The sequence below is a fragment of the Brachypodium distachyon genome, chromosome 4, assembly GCF_000005505.3.
Source record: "Brachypodium distachyon strain Bd21 chromosome 4, Brachypodium_distachyon_v3.0, whole genome shotgun sequence".
NCBI lineage: Eukaryota > Viridiplantae > Streptophyta > Magnoliopsida > Poales > Poaceae > Brachypodium > Brachypodium distachyon.
In genome coordinates this window covers 1,404,835-1,419,784 of record NC_016134.3, presented here as the reverse complement: position 1 = coordinate 1,419,784, position 14,950 = coordinate 1,404,835, and the positions used below count along the sequence as shown (strand labels likewise).

Genomic DNA, 14,950 nt, shown 5'->3' with positions numbered 1-14,950 from the left:
ATGCAGTTTGGAGCACGCTACAGTGCTTTGCGTCTTTGTAGGAGCCATCATCTCTTGTCGGTCAACTCAGCGTTAGCAAATTCAACATTCTAGACATTCAAGACCAGAGTTGTTGGAGGTATTGTGATATATGTTTGTCAGTATCAGAATTCATTCAAAATAAGCGTGCCTTCAATTGCCGTTCGTTTCACGTTTTGATGGATCAATTATGCAATATTTAATTATTCAATACTCTAGTTCAGAGCGTAGTGTAGTTTCTGTTGGGGTTACTACTTCATCTAGGCAATATATGAAAAACAAGAAACAAAGCTTGTTTTTAGGTGCAAAGATCATCCTACTAATGTCCTTTCCTGTATTCAGTCGCTGGCTGAGCATTATTTTGGCTGGTCTTCAGAAGAACCAGCATAGGTGGAGGCCCTGATCTACTGATCTAATGTCAGCTTCAAGCGATGATGGCCAGCGATTTCAACTTTGTACAACGGGAGCAACGACTTCGTCAGTGGATCTATTAAACATTCTAATAAGATTGTAATTCTATAATGCAGAAGAAGACAAGGACTCCCAAGGCGGGCGCAAAGAAGTCCTCCGGTAGATCTATATGTTGACGCCGTGCTTGCAGATGTCTTGTCAAAGAAAATGATCCATTGATTTGACATTTATAACGCAAGTACCTGAAATTTCTCCTGTTTACTGTTAACTCTTTGCATGCCTGTCAAAGGATGCATGATAGCACATGCCAAGGCTGTTACTTTTACTTATTCCCGTTTTGGCACCAAAATATGCTGGCGACGCTAGGTACTACTACCTCCGCTTCTCAGCTTGGTTGCTTGGGGTGAATCAGCCCGCCCAGGTTCAAGTCTCTGATTTAACGTGGGTGCTCGTATTTCCTTGGATTTATTTCAGGACCTAACCGGCGTTGTGCTTTCAGTGGGAGTGACGTACCCGTCAACTACGAGGTGCCTGTCGTGACTTCGTCAATCTCAAGATGATATGCCGGACCAGTCTCTCGGAGGTGCTCATAAGGTAGGGTGTGCGTGCGTGCGTGCGTTCATAGGGATGAGTGTGTGTGCGTGCTTGTGAGCGTCTGCGTCTGTACCGTGTTTCCTGAAAAAATTAGGAAAATGAATAAGGCACCCAAAATCTTGATGTGAATCAACGGTGGATATTAGAATTTACCTCTCTTTTTTTTGTCATGGGCACATCTGCTAGGTCATGCCCATGGCCTACACTCAGCATTTTATATCCATCACGGAGCCAATTAGTCAAGGTTGCCTAGGGTTACTATAGACTTTATTATTAATGACATGGTGGTCAATTAAGGAACAGGTATGAATATAGTAGTATAACTTAGCAGCTACTCCGATAATGAATGCTGGGCTACGTTACTGTACATAAATAAAAATTGCACCAAATATATGCATGATCTCATTATAAATCTTCTTTGCGTCTGCCTGGCAGCCTGGATCGTCTGTCTTGCGCCACCAAACTCTAGCTGAGTCAGATTGATGTGAACATTTTAGGTTTTCTTTTATTTTAGATCTTATACACAACAGAATTAGGGGTTATAGACCTCTTGGCTAGAATAATACGGTACATTTGATGCTAGGCCGGTTGGTCGAGTTATTTTTTCACCAGTTAATAATGCAGTACATGTGATGCGAAGCGGTATTAGTGCCGACATGTCTGTATATACAGCTTGTGGACCATACTACAGCACTTTGCGTGTTTTAGGCATCTCTAGCTTCTCGGTCAACTCAGCGTTAACAAATTCAACGTTCCATAGACCATTCCAGGCCAGACTCGTAGGAGATGTTATGATATACTAGTATGTTGTAGAGGTTGACGTGGTACTGGCTACCATCGGTGTCGTTGCCGGCCGTTGACGTGACTTTGGTGAGGACGCCGAAATTATCACACAGAGTTTTGCCTGTATACATGCAGTTTGGAGTTTGGACAACGCTTACAGTTGCGTGTTGTAGGAGCCCATCTCTTCTCGGTCACCCAGCGTTAGCAAATTCAACATTCTAGACATTGACTTATCTGCTTGGGGGCAAATTAACTGCCGTTCTGCTGAGGAGGCTGAATTATCTGCTTGTGTCCAAGGACTGCGCGTCAGTAGGGCTGCTAGAACGACTGAAACTACTCTGGAAAGCGACTGTCAAACGGTCACTAACTGTTTGTGTCAGGGCATCAGAAATCTCTCTCATCTCACTTCACGGCGCTACAACATGATGTGCTGGGGAAAGCTCTTCTGATGGCTTTTGTTCGTCGTTCTCAGAACTCATGCTTTAGCTATGCTGGGGAAAACTGTTTCATGTAATCATTTGCTTCTGGGCGATGTCCCGCCCGTTGTATAAGAACCCTGATCCAAGACGATTTGATGCCTGATTAATGAAAGCTCTGTTCCCCTTTAGAGAGTTGGTCCAGACTGGGAGCTCAACTGGCATCTGAAACGTGCTGTTCTCACGCCAATATGGGTGCAGACTGATCTAGTGATCTAAGGTTAAGCTTCAAGCAGGAGGACGCCGGGAAAGACGCGCCACCCGATGGACCCTTGTCCGCCTCACTTGCCTCGTCGGGATCCAGCCCCCCGGGGAGCCAAGCAGCCAAGAACCATGAACAGGCCGCCGCTGCCAAAGCTGAGCCGCCGCCAGGCACCGCCGCGAAAAGGGCACCAACGACGCCGTGCCGACACCAACGTGCGGAACCAGAGGGACAAAGCCCCGCTGCTGCCGAAGCCCGGCGGCGTTCCGTGCGTGCGTGGAGCGTTTGAATGGCAACTGATTGTTCTAGATGAATCGTCAAGGGGTGGGTGGGACACCAAAGAACACAAAGGACTCCAAAGGCGCACGCATAGAAGTCCTATAACTACAGTAATGAGGTCCCCCGCCATGCCTCCTGCGCTTCTGCTATAGCTCCTCGGCCAGTTGATTTAGCTATGCCGCAGCTCTACCACCGCTTGCTCCTCCTCGTCGCCGCCTGGCTCGCGGTCTCCGGTGGCAAGCCGACGGCCGCTGCCGGCGCCGTGTACTCGAGCAGCCCCAGCATGTGCCACAAGTCCTTCAAGTGCGGCGACAACGTCGACATCCGCTACCCTTTCTACCTCTCCAACCAGTCCAAGGTGCTCGACGCTATGGCCTACTCCCACTCCCAGCACTACTGCGGCTACCCGGACATGGCCATCATCTGCGACCAGCGCGGCACCGCCACCGCCACGCTGCAGCTCGGTGGGGGCAGCAACTACACCGTGCTGGCCATCAACTACGGCAACATGACCATCAGCCTTGCCGACGCCGACTTCTGCCCCAGGGTCCGGCGAAACGTGACCTTCCCACCTGTCAACTCCTTCGAGACGACCTACACCTTGCAGTTAGCCATCGACTACCTGTCGTTCTTCTACGACTGCGCCTTCACGTCCACCTTCACGCCCGCCGTCCCGGCCGCCGTCCCATGGCCGGTGGGCATCATCCCAATCAACTGCAGCAGCTTCGAGGAAGGGCCTTCGCCGGCGTTCCTTGTGCCGCAGCTCGACACACCAGAGGGGGACTGGCTTATCCAGGCGTGCAAGGAGGTGTATGTGCTACCTGTGCTGGGAGATGAGCTCTTCAGACCGGAGTACTATTCCCGGCTGGGGAGCGGTGGATACGGGCAGGTGCTGAAGCAGGGGTTCCAGCTGAACTGGATAGGCCCGAAAGGCGACATGGCTTGCCACCAGTGCGAGCTTTCAAATGGACAGTGCACCTACGATCGTGCTACCGGCGGATTCCTGGGCTGCTTATGCTCCGATGGACGGATGCGCAATCCGAACTGTGGTAATTAGTCTCTTCCCTCTCCTGCAATTCTGCAAACACGTCGTCAAAATTCAGATATCTCTAGACTTGGTCTTCTGCCTTTTTCCAGACTACTCTTTCTTTGATGTCAACAGCACTTCCATAGAAGAAGCATATACATATATTATGGCTCTTTGGCTAGGGAATTACGATAGCATGGAAGACGTGATAATTCATCAAGGAAAGGATACCAAAAAATGGTAGTACTAGATAATTCATGTAGGATCAAACAAAATATTCAGGGATCTCCTATACGAAAAACATGATCTGATCATTGTGCAGATGACATTAACTGTGTATGTCCTATGTTACTTGCAGTAGTCTGCAGAACTCACATACCACACTTTTCTTCTTCTTTTTCGTTTTTGGAGCAGGGAAGAGACTACTCTTCTTTGGTGTACAATTCACCATCGACTAGCTAGGGGATAAGGATAGTACAGAAAAGGTAATTAATTAGTAATAAATATTAAAACACCATAAAACGATAGAAAATTCATAAAAAAATCAAGAAAGAAATAACATACTGGAAAGTACATAAGCATTTAGGGATTTCTCCTAAGCAAAAATTAAATGACAAGTATGATGCTTATAAATGCTCATATAATGTCACTAAATGCATCTTGCAACTACTCATGAACACTCGTGCTCTAATTTTTGCAGGTGCTGGACTCATGAAGAAGACAAGAAAAATATGTAAGAAATATCTCTCAGCCCTATTATGAATGTTTTGCATCTTCCTTTTTGTGGTCACTTTTTACCGAATTAAATTTGGAATTCATGATGGAAAGAACAATAAATCTGTCCTCTTGGAATACAGAATATGGTAGTTATGTCAAAGTGAGAGTTGTCAGTAACTTGAAATGCATTTCTTTCTCGTGTGGCACTACAAATTGCATGCTTCCATATTTATGCTTCATTGTTTTTGGTTAGGTAGTAGCAGACATAGTCCACCTAACCTCAATTTAATAGTAGATGATATAAGTAATAAGTTGATTCCCCTTTGTATTCATTTTCCCCTCCAAATTGTCTATGCAGGTATAATAGCAAGCACCTCGAGCATACTTGTGCTATGCCTACTTCTATTTTCATGTTTGCTGGGCTGCAAGAGATACAGGTCAAGAAAGAAGTCGAAGGAAACACCAAGAATTGAGTCCTTCCTACAGAAGCATGCAGCAATACATTCGAAAAGATACACTTACTCACAAGTGAAAAGAATGACGAGAAATTTTGCTGAAAAGTTAGGCCAAGGTGGATTTGGTGTTGTTTACAGAGGAGACCTTTCCGGTGGTCGTCAGATAGCAGTCAAGATGCTTAAGGACTCCAAGGCTGATGTAGAGGAATTCATTAATGAGGTAGCCAGCATCAGCAGAACCTCTCATGTCAATGTTGTTACCCTCTTAGGATTTTGCTTGGAAGGATCCAAGAGGGCACTAATCTATGACTATATGCCTAATGGTTCGCTAGAAAGGTATGCTTTCAAATGCCACTCTAAAGCTGAAAATACTATAAGTTGGGAGAAATTATTTGATATAGCGGTTGGTATTGCTCGAGGACTTGAATATCTTCACCGTGGATGTAATATTCGCATCGTGCATTTTGATATCAAACCCCACAACATTCTATTGGATCAGGATTTCTGTCCTAAGATATCTGATTTTGGGCTGGCCAAACTGTGCCCCAATAAAGAAAGTGCTATCTCCATTGGTGACGCAAGAGGAACAATAGGATATATTGCACCCGAGGTCTATTCAAAGCAATTTGGAGCAGTGAGTAGCAAGTCTGATGTGTACAGTTATGGAATGATGGTTCTTGAGATGGTTGGGGCAAGGGATAAGAATATCAATGCAGACAGTGAATGTAGCACCCAATATTTTCCACAGTGGATTTATAAAAATTTAGATGAATACTGTATCAGTGCTTCTGAGATTGATGGCAATATCACGGAGATTGTAAGGAAGATGATAGTTGTTGCGTTGTGGTGTATACAATTAAGTGCTAGCAATCGGCCAACAATGACTAGAGTCGTCGAGATGCTAGAAGGGAGCACAAATGGCCTGGAATTGCCGCCACAAGTGCTCTTAAGTTTATAGTCATCAGAATGAATCTATTGAATGTTGTCCACTTCCAGTATTGCACAACCGCAAGTAGGTTGCAGAATGCAAGACTTCCATTAAATGTTGTAAATTGTCAGCAAGTGGTGGGGAACCCATGAAATTGTTGACCGGGGTTGACCATATTACACTTTGTGACTATAATACCGAGTACTGGCACTCTTTTGTGTAGTTGTACCAAGAATTTGATAAATCCATTACAGATTCAGTGGTTGGCTCAGGTTTCAAATACTGTTTGATTCCTACTGGGTAATGTTCAACTTACAAAAGGGCACTATAATTTTTTTTACCAGTCAACAAATCCATACGGAGGATGCAACAAGTACAGTGATGGAGAACGATGAGATTGCAATTAGTGCAGCAGGCATTGGACTAGCTGACTAGGGAGGTGGCACCGTGAGCCTGTCAAGGTGGAAGTTCCAGGATGTAGCAACACAGGCAATTTATCAGTAGTAGGGTTGATGGGGTGTCAATTTTGTAGCATCAATACTTTAGTAGGCACCAGTGCTTAGCAGGTGCTTGTACATCTTTTAGGAAACTAGATTGACTTTTACACAGTCACAAACCTCTTATTCGCATAATCTTCAAATAGTTAAAACTTAAAAATGATGAGGAAAAGGGAATTACTTCACGTGCTTCTCATATCAGACATCGTAGTCACCAAGGGATTTCTTGACCATCCCAAGCGAAGAATTTCCCGTTGTCGCTCTTCTTGGCATTGTCCATAATGGACAGGAGCTTCTGTACAGAGAACTCTCTAGTGAAGAGCTTATCCTTGGCTACATTTCTTTGGAATGGCCGTGAGAGGTCAGTGTCAACTGTTCCCGGGTGCAGCAAAATGCAGGCAATGTTGTCCTTCTTGCCCAACTCAACCGATGCAGTCTTTGTCACTGCAAAAACATACAATGCATGCGTTTTAGAAAACCAAGAAAAAGAGGTAGATAACTGTCTGATGACTAGTTTGTTTTGGATAAAGTACACAAAACATTGAATGAGGGAAACTATAATGGTGACAAGATTAGTATGAATAACAGGGTAGTAAAATCTGAATGGAACGTGCATCTGCTGTTGACATACATTGGTTCAGTGCTGTTTTGGAAGCTCTGTACGAATGCCAGCCTCCCAGACCATTGTCTCCTATCGAGCCAACCCTGGCGCTCATATTTGCAACCAACGAGAAACCTCTCCCTGTTTCCGAACTGGCACCGATCTTCAGGAATGGACGCATGTGCTGACCAAAAGAAATGTCAATTCAGACATTGCAGCACAATGAAGTATCGATTCAGACATTGGGTCGCACGGGCTAGAGCAGTGCCGACACAATTGGGAGGAGGAATGAAGGGATGGGATCTCTACCTTGATCACTAGAATAGGACCGACAGCATTCACTTCATATGCCAGTAGCAGGGATGACTTCTCAACTTTGCTCAGTGAGGTCTCTGCAACATGAGATCAATGCAACCTGGTTACTTTCAGATAACACGCAATAAACGCCCGTGACCAACGGAATGCAAACAGCAAACTGGGAATCAGACCTGGATGTATAACATCTGGGATCGAAAGGATGCCGGCGGCATTGATCAGCAGTTCAAGAGATCCGTGGGTCTCCCCAATTGAGGCCGCGGCAGCCTGCAACGCTGAGAGAGAAATTAGGAGGGTTTCCAGGAACCTAAGCAAGCACGGTCGTCTCCAGGAAGCAGGAGAAGTTGTCTTAATCCATTGGTACGGACCTGTATGGTGGTCTCGTCGGTGACGTCGAGCGGCAGCACGGTGAGGCGCCGCGCGTGCTCCCGCCTCAGCTCCTGGAGCTCGGCCGCCGACTCCGGGGCGCGGCACGTCGCGACGACGCGGCCATGGTTGCTCCGCCGCAGCAGCTGCCTCACCTGCGGCAGACAATCACGGGCTCGTCAGAAACTCAGGCCGGACCGGAGCTGGACGCGGGTGCGGCGGGACCGGAAATTTGGGGACGGGGGGAGCGGCGATGTGCAAACGGAATGGGGATAGAAGGAAGAGGAGGTGGGATTGGGATTGGGGGTTGGGCTAGGGCGGGCACTCACGAACTCGAGCCCGATGCCCCGGGACGCGCCCTGCACCATGGACACGCCGCCGCCGACGGGGCCGGTGGAGGAGGAGAACGCCCTGGCCGCCGTCGCCATTGCCGATCTGAGGAGCGGGTTCGCGCGCATCGCCGCCGCCGTCGCCGGCACCCTCTCCCTGTCTTCTGTCGCCGCCGGGCGCGTAATGGGCCTAATGGCGTCGTCTTCCTTCCTCCCCACCTTCTCACACGGTTGGGCTGGGTTGCATTAATGGCGAACGCAACGGGATTTGCGCGGCTGGACCAAGGCACACGTAGTCACGCAAGCCTGTCTTCTCAATACTAGTATTGTACTAAACGCCCTTTATAAAAGACTCAGATTCGATAATCAGCATGTTAATGCAGGCTGACCGGAGATGCTTGCACAAAATAAATCCGTAAGCACTAGTGTTTGTGTTCTGTGAGACAGGTGCTTAATTAGACACCTCTAGTACAGAAATAAGCATTCGTAATTTTGTAAAACTATCTTAAACACCTTACATCTTTAACACCTTGCATTGTACATCCTCGTATGCTCGTATGGTTATATAAACAAGGTGTTAAATCTTTTGTATTGGTATAAATAATAAGCTCTGTTGACCCATGTTTGCGTCGTGGAGCAGTCCCAACAAAATTATTAACTGCATGTGATCTCTAATCTAATCATCTGTTCTTGCTGAAGAAAGAGGATCGAGCATATAATCATATGTAGGCATTACGAACACGATCAACGTCGTTTTTCTCCAAGGATTGTTTGTAATTTTTGTTTTCATCGAAGAATTTATCTAATAAGGGGTGGTTAGACTTCATCAGGAACGGAGGTAGTGTATGACTCTAAATTAGTTTAGTTTCATCAGAACAGTATATATTTTACCAATATATTTTCTCCGGTCCTAAATTCTTGTCAAAGTGTTGTCTCCCCTCAGTTTCTGATATTGGAAATGCCAGAAAACAACCTTCACAGGCACGAGATTTCCAGCAAGGGATTAACATGAATACACGCCGCAAGTAACCAAAAGATTTCCAGCGAGGTATTAACATGAATATACTCCGCAAGTAACCAAAATACCAAAGAGTTCGTCGTTCTTATTACTCTTTTCCACTACTACAACACTTGAAAAAACTATGATCTTAATTCTGTCGTTCAGATTACCAGAATTTGGCTGCTTAGCTTAACAATAACAATAGCTGAAAATATACTAAGGAAAAATATTGAAAGGGTTATGCAAACACCCGAGGCCATAAAGCATATAAGAAACCTAAACCTGACAGCAATGACACCAAAAACCAGTCACACGACCTAGAAATAGAAGTCCCTCGCAAATTTAGTTTCCCCGCATTCGTTTTGCAGATACTGCAAAACGGCAGAGTATAGACTGCATGTTACAGCAATAAGCGTAAGAAATATATTGGTCTAATTGCCATTCGCAGCACCGCTTTCAACTGCAGGTTTGGGAGCGGTCAGCACCACCCCCTCGTTCAATGTCTGTTTTTGTACTGCAGAGCTCCCATTAAGTGCATTCTTCTCCTTCTCGTCGCAGCCCTGGACAATGTCGAATCATGACAAGCAGGCATCAGGACCTATATCAATCACCTTAAACTGATACGCATGAAATTCCTAAAACTGTACCGCAGTTCGCTCTAACGAGGATATTGTACTTGCCTGGCCTTGAAGCAGTTGTTGCTTTGCTCTTTTTTCCTGCATCAACTTCTGTCGGTTCTCGTAAAATGCAAAATCATCCAAAATTGAGGTCTTGCTACTATGGTCCTTGAAAATTTTGAGCATTTGAAGACCTTGCTCAAGCTTAACCTGCAGCATTAAGGGAGACAATCAGGGTAGTGTGTTGAGTAACACGCTTAGAGGCTACTGAAAACATCGTACTGGCAAGCAAGCATTACATAAATGGATCCTATGTTACTGTATATAACCTCAGTATATATTTTATTAAAACCTTAACACTTTATAAGGATATAATACGCCCTAACTTTTTCTATCAGCCCAATAGATTCTTATACAAATCCATGTCAGTAAATTTGGGACGGAGGGAGTACATGATTATATACAGTAACATAGGATCTTTTAGTAGTAATTCAAGTGGCCACAGCCTCATCATAAAACTTATCACTTAATAAGCAGTTATCGACGGTAGTTTTCAGCAAGTTTACCTCTTGTGTGTCACGGCTGTTGGTCACAGGCTTATTGTCATTGTTGTCCAGCGTAATATGCTTCAAAATGTTGTTGGGAATATCCTTGACAATGTGCCACTTGATTGAGAAGCAGCCATTCCACTTGTCTTGTTGCCAATAATCTACTGTCTTGTCAAAGTCAACAGGACCAACCATTTCGGCAACACCGACAAATTGACCACTTGTGTTTACCTAAAAGACCAAGCTTAAGGTCAATAGAGAATCGAAGATGCTAAATGAGGAATGTACAGTATAATACAATAGCACCATACGTACAGAGAAAAACAAGAACACAGGACATTCACTGGATTTCTCCTGAGCTTCTCGGTATCCAGAATCCAGCTTCTTATTTCCATTAGGAGTGCTTGCCCATACATTATATTTGATACTCTTGTGCACATCATCCTCACTGTAAGATTTGATAACGAAAAACTTGGCATCCCTATATGTTGCAGGAAAACTTTCCTGGTTAAATTGGCTCTTATCTGGAAGAACACAATTCTCTTGTTTCCCAACAGAAGGGAGGGCCTGGCCCTTCACAGCAATAGTGACAGTAGGCCCAAATGGCTTTTGGTGCCTGAACCCACCAGACCTTGGTCCTCTGTTAAGCTCAGTGAAGCCATCTTGATTCTCACTGCCGAACCCAAAAGGTGCCCGGCTTCTAGGCTTGTATTTGGCGGTGTCCACAACTCCCCACTGTCCATTATTTCTCGAGTTATACACATTAGATCCAAAACCAAGTCCAGCTTTCAGTGTGTTCCCATAATGGCCATATTGCCCGTACAATCTGCTATCAGGGTATGCCCTACTAGGATAACTAGGAGAGGTCAGACCCACCCCAGATGAAGGCATCTGCGTACGCATACCCTGGAAACACATTGAAACTAACAGTAAGCTTTATTAAAGGACAAAGCACAGCTCAAACATGAAATTTATCATGTTGTGATGTGTGTAAGATCTCAAATGATATGTGAAGATAAACTTTGAACCAGTATAGCATGATCAGAATAATTATGCAGGACAGTACAATACTGAGGAAAGCTAAGAAACACAATAACAAGAAATTGAATAGATCACAGAACATACCATGAGGTTTGTTGTTGGACGGTGGCTCTGATTTTTCGCTGAAGACGAATTAGAACCATAAGATGTGGAACTGGCAGTGGATCTCTGATGCCCATTAGAGTAGACTGGTGCATCATACCACTGAACTGGAGAACGGAGACCGTTGTGACCAAAGTTGCTAGCAGAAGGTCCACCTTGCGAAGGGCCTCTTCCATATGGAACATTGTTAGTCACTGATACATTTTGGTGAGTTTGCTTGCGTGATAGTGAACTGGTATTAGCATTTGCAATCCCGCTAGCAGTCCCATTATTTGCTTTTGCTGAAGCTACCGGAGCTCGTGCCTGGTGAGTGGTAACTGGACGCAACTCAGACGGCGAATTTGCACCATTAACACCATGCACCGCATTGGTTTGAGCTGGCTGTTGATAATATTGAGTAGGGTACTGATAATGTTGTGTGCCATATGACTGTCCGTCGTGCCCAACGGTTGGAACAGGAGAACCTGAAGGATATGGACCATAGGGAGCATAACCATATCCATGGTACATGTCGCCATACACATTCTGCAACATTGATCCAATGACAGAATTAATCAATTTCATAACTTACATGGCACACGAGTAAAAAAGAGCAATTCGCCCATTTCCAAATTCAGTATGTACAAGCACATTTGCTATATCCACATGCACATAATCTACTCTTTAGATGGATCATAACGCTTTGTAAAGAACAGAAATAAATAAATGCCGGGAGACATGAACTCAAAGCCCCAAGTTCCCTGGCATGTGCGTTAGCATAGAGGAGCAAACGGTTTAACTTGTGCGATTGCCACCACAACCTGTTTTCTACTGAGAATTCAGTCACCCTCGTCCCTAGCAACCAACCATCTATCCCTAAAGACCGATCTGATAGGTAGAGGAGGTATGATAAACTTAACACCCCCCTTCACATCGGACATGGATGTGGAAATAAACAATAACTCCCCTAACGCCCAACATGGGTGTGGATAATAATTGGAAAAATGCGGGGACTGAGACTTAAACCCAAGACCTCAGCTCTAATACCACGTAAAGATATAGCAACTAACCATCTATCCAAAAAGACGATCTGATATGAAGAGAAAGTATGATATACTCCCTCTGTTCATATATAGTTGTCGTGGTTTTAGTGCAAAGTTGCACTAAAACCATGACAAGTATTTAGAAACGGAGGGAGTACTTAACAGTTATTACACCTGGTTCGCTAATTTTGTTCAGACTACATAGCACACTGCAACGACAATAAGAATGTCAACACACCTGGGGAACCTCCATCCCTTCATGGCCAGCATAACTAGAGTCCCACTCGTTGGTTGAGCCATCATAACCTGAGCAGCAGGATACATAAAGTTAATGACTCCAGACATCCAAAAATAGATGATTCCAAAAAACGAATCTATCTACTCATCTAAAAATAGCCGAAGCCTAAACATACCGCTAGGGTAGTAATAGGCCGGTGAGGGGTATCCATTGGGCTGATAGAAAAAGTTAGGATCCATGGCCTCCTGTAGCAAGGGCGTTATGGACCTGTCCACGTGAGGCTCCACGCTCTGTGACGAGTTGCCGTTGCTGGCAGACCCGTATGGCAACCCGGAAGCCTGCAGTTACCGAAAAGGAATGGTTTCAGGCGTGTTCAGCCACTTCTCCTCCTCCAAGAAGCACACACAATCATAACATGGACAATTATAGAAGCATGCGATTATTATCACATAGCGGCAAAGGAACAAGAGCGGAAGACTAGAATACCTTGTTGGCCACCGCATCGGAGCCTTCCTTGTTCCCCTCCAGGGTCAGATTCTGCATGTCCGCGTGAAGCTCCGCGCCCGGCAGCACGGCACCGGCGTTCGCAGATCCGTACGGCATCCCGGAAGGCGGCGGCGGCGGCGGCGGCTACAATTACAGACAGAAACCGGTGGGGTGTTTCAGAAACCTCAAGTCGGAACAAGCATGTACCACTGTAACCACGGGCAGTAGGGCACCTTGATTTTTCGCCTCGGTTACGAATTGGGGGGAGATGAAACGGGGAGATGAACAGAGGAGTCGGTTCGTGGTGTGGTGGTGGAGGAGGAGAAACGGTCGTGAGGGCGCGAGAGAATCGGACCGGCGGTTGGCGGCGCGAGGTGGGTGAGGAAGAAGAAGGAGGGGGGGAGGGGTGGCGGCTGAGGAAGGATTTGAGTGGCGGCGGTCGCGCGAGGAGGAAGACGAGGGACGGGGGAGGGGAGAGGAGGGGTCTGGGGCGCTCGGCGGCGAGATGGGCCAGAAGGAGAAAGGGAGAGACATAAATGGGCCCCGGCCCAATAACCTTGCGCGTGCAGGTTCTGGAAAGAGACTGGAAGCGGTTAGCCGCTTGAAGAAAGCTCTCTTGCTCTGTTGTTCTTATATTTTTGGTCAAAAAAATAGTGTTCTTATTTTTTTGAGTTCGATAAAAAAAGGTGTTCTTATATTTTTCTAGTCCAATAAAAATTTTGTTCTTATATTTTTGGACTAGCTAGCCAGGCTCCAAGTCCAACCTTGCAAGGGCGTCTTTGATTCACAAGATTTTCAAAACGCAGGAATAGGGAAAATATAGGATCAAAGTGACATGTCATCATCAATACTACAGGAATTAGATGATATTTGATTGTGCACATGAAAAATATAGGATTCTTACAATGAGGTTGGATTGGATGGAATTTTTCCTACAAAACCCAGTAGAAATGATTCTAAGAAAAATTTCCTATGATTTGTCATCCTTTGAATCAAACGAACCACGTTAAAAAAATTCTTGAGGATTTGAAATTCTCCAAAAATCTTTTGAAATTTCTTTGAATCAAAAGGGGGCCTAAAATTTGTGCGTGTGGGTGGGGGGTTGGGGGGGGGGGAGAGATCTTGTAAATTCGCGGACACCGAGAAAGTTTATGTAAACGGTTGGTGGGCATGGGCCGGGTGCCGCTTTCTTGGCGTCCGGATAAGCACGAACGTCGGGGGGCTTTGATCTTTTGTATGCTTCTCGCGCCGCTGGCGCAGCCACGACGAGCCCAGCCAGAGCGACGCGCGGCCGGGGAACGGACAGGCGTCTCGCAGCCACGGCAGGAGGAAAAATATCGGCGAGGAGTCTCCAGAGTCCAGAGATTGTCGTTGTTGGGGAAAATAATATCTGATCGTGACGACGAGAAGGACCGGACATTGCACGGCAAGAGCTACGGGGGCTTGCGCTTCTTTTGGTATTTTCCGAAAATAAGTAACGTAAACATCACTTGTTTCCGAACGGAGGGAATATCTGTGAGTTTCTGTCTTCTACTCGTTCCGTTTCATAATTTTTTTTTCAAATTTGCCTAAAAATAGAAGTATCTATTTAAAAAACGTCTAAATACATGTAATATTTCGATTATGAAACGGAGAAAGTATTTTCTTTTTTTTATTAATTGTGTCCACAAAATATCCGGACCTTGTTGTCGATGTTTACCAACAAAACCTGAAGTTTAGTTTGATCTCTAGTGGGGTAGAGACACTATCACCACTCTAACCATTTTTACCAACAGATGGTATATCATTTGAGGTTTCATTAATGAAGTTTATTTCCAAAAAAAAAAGGTATATCATTTGAGGTATGATCGCCGGCCGTCCTTGAAAAGGAAAGAGGAGATGTAAAATCCGATAAACTG

The 14,950-nt window shown here is 45.5% G+C and overlaps 3 protein-coding genes across 6 annotated transcripts; 1 reads left to right on the top strand and 2 right to left on the bottom strand.

Annotated features, from left to right (window-relative positions):
• The first annotated feature begins 23 nt into the window (after positions 1-23).
• On the top strand, positions 24-6,149 carry LOC104584831 (LEAF RUST 10 DISEASE-RESISTANCE LOCUS RECEPTOR-LIKE PROTEIN KINASE-like 2.4). Its single transcript, XM_014903271.2, has 4 exons — positions 24-795; positions 904-3,812; positions 4,491-4,523; positions 4,866-6,149. Exons 2-4 carry the CDS (start codon positions 2,939-2,941, stop codon positions 5,918-5,920), a joined length of 1,962 nt encoding a protein of 653 aa, XP_014758757.1. The 5' UTR covers positions 24-795; positions 904-2,938; the 3' UTR covers positions 5,921-6,149.
• On the bottom strand, positions 4,003-8,292 carry LOC100830776 (C-factor). Of its 4 annotated transcripts, none has more exons than XM_014903272.2 (7): positions 7,999-8,292; positions 7,672-7,824; positions 7,477-7,570; positions 7,298-7,380; positions 7,019-7,172; positions 6,569-6,831; positions 4,003-4,244 (listed from the first exon to the last, which is right to left on the bottom strand). In XM_014903272.2, exons 1-6 carry the CDS (start codon positions 8,125-8,127, stop codon positions 6,599-6,601), a joined length of 846 nt encoding a protein of 281 aa, XP_014758758.1. In that variant the 5' UTR covers positions 8,128-8,292; the 3' UTR covers positions 4,003-4,244; positions 6,569-6,598. The 4 variants fall into 4 exon arrangements, with proteins under 4 accessions (XP_014758758.1, XP_010237045.1, XP_024310599.1 ...); XM_010238743.3 differs by having other exon boundaries at positions 4,003-4,248; positions 7,999-8,291; XM_024454831.1 differs by lacking the exon at positions 4,003-4,244 and adding an exon at positions 6,162-6,343.
• A 780-nt stretch (positions 8,293-9,072) lies between these two features.
• Positions 9,073-13,531, bottom strand: LOC100821870 (YTH domain-containing family protein 2). Its single transcript, XM_003579111.4, has 9 exons — positions 13,286-13,531; positions 13,053-13,196; positions 12,742-12,904; positions 12,567-12,634; positions 11,289-11,831; positions 10,479-11,069; positions 10,182-10,394; positions 9,679-9,825; positions 9,073-9,558 (listed from the first exon to the last, which is right to left on the bottom strand). The coding sequence occupies exons 2-9, from the start codon at positions 13,167-13,169 to the stop codon at positions 9,430-9,432; spliced, it is 1,971 nt and encodes a 656-aa protein (XP_003579159.1). The 5' UTR covers positions 13,170-13,196; positions 13,286-13,531; the 3' UTR covers positions 9,073-9,429.
• Between the last annotated feature and the right edge of the window lie 1,419 nt (positions 13,532-14,950).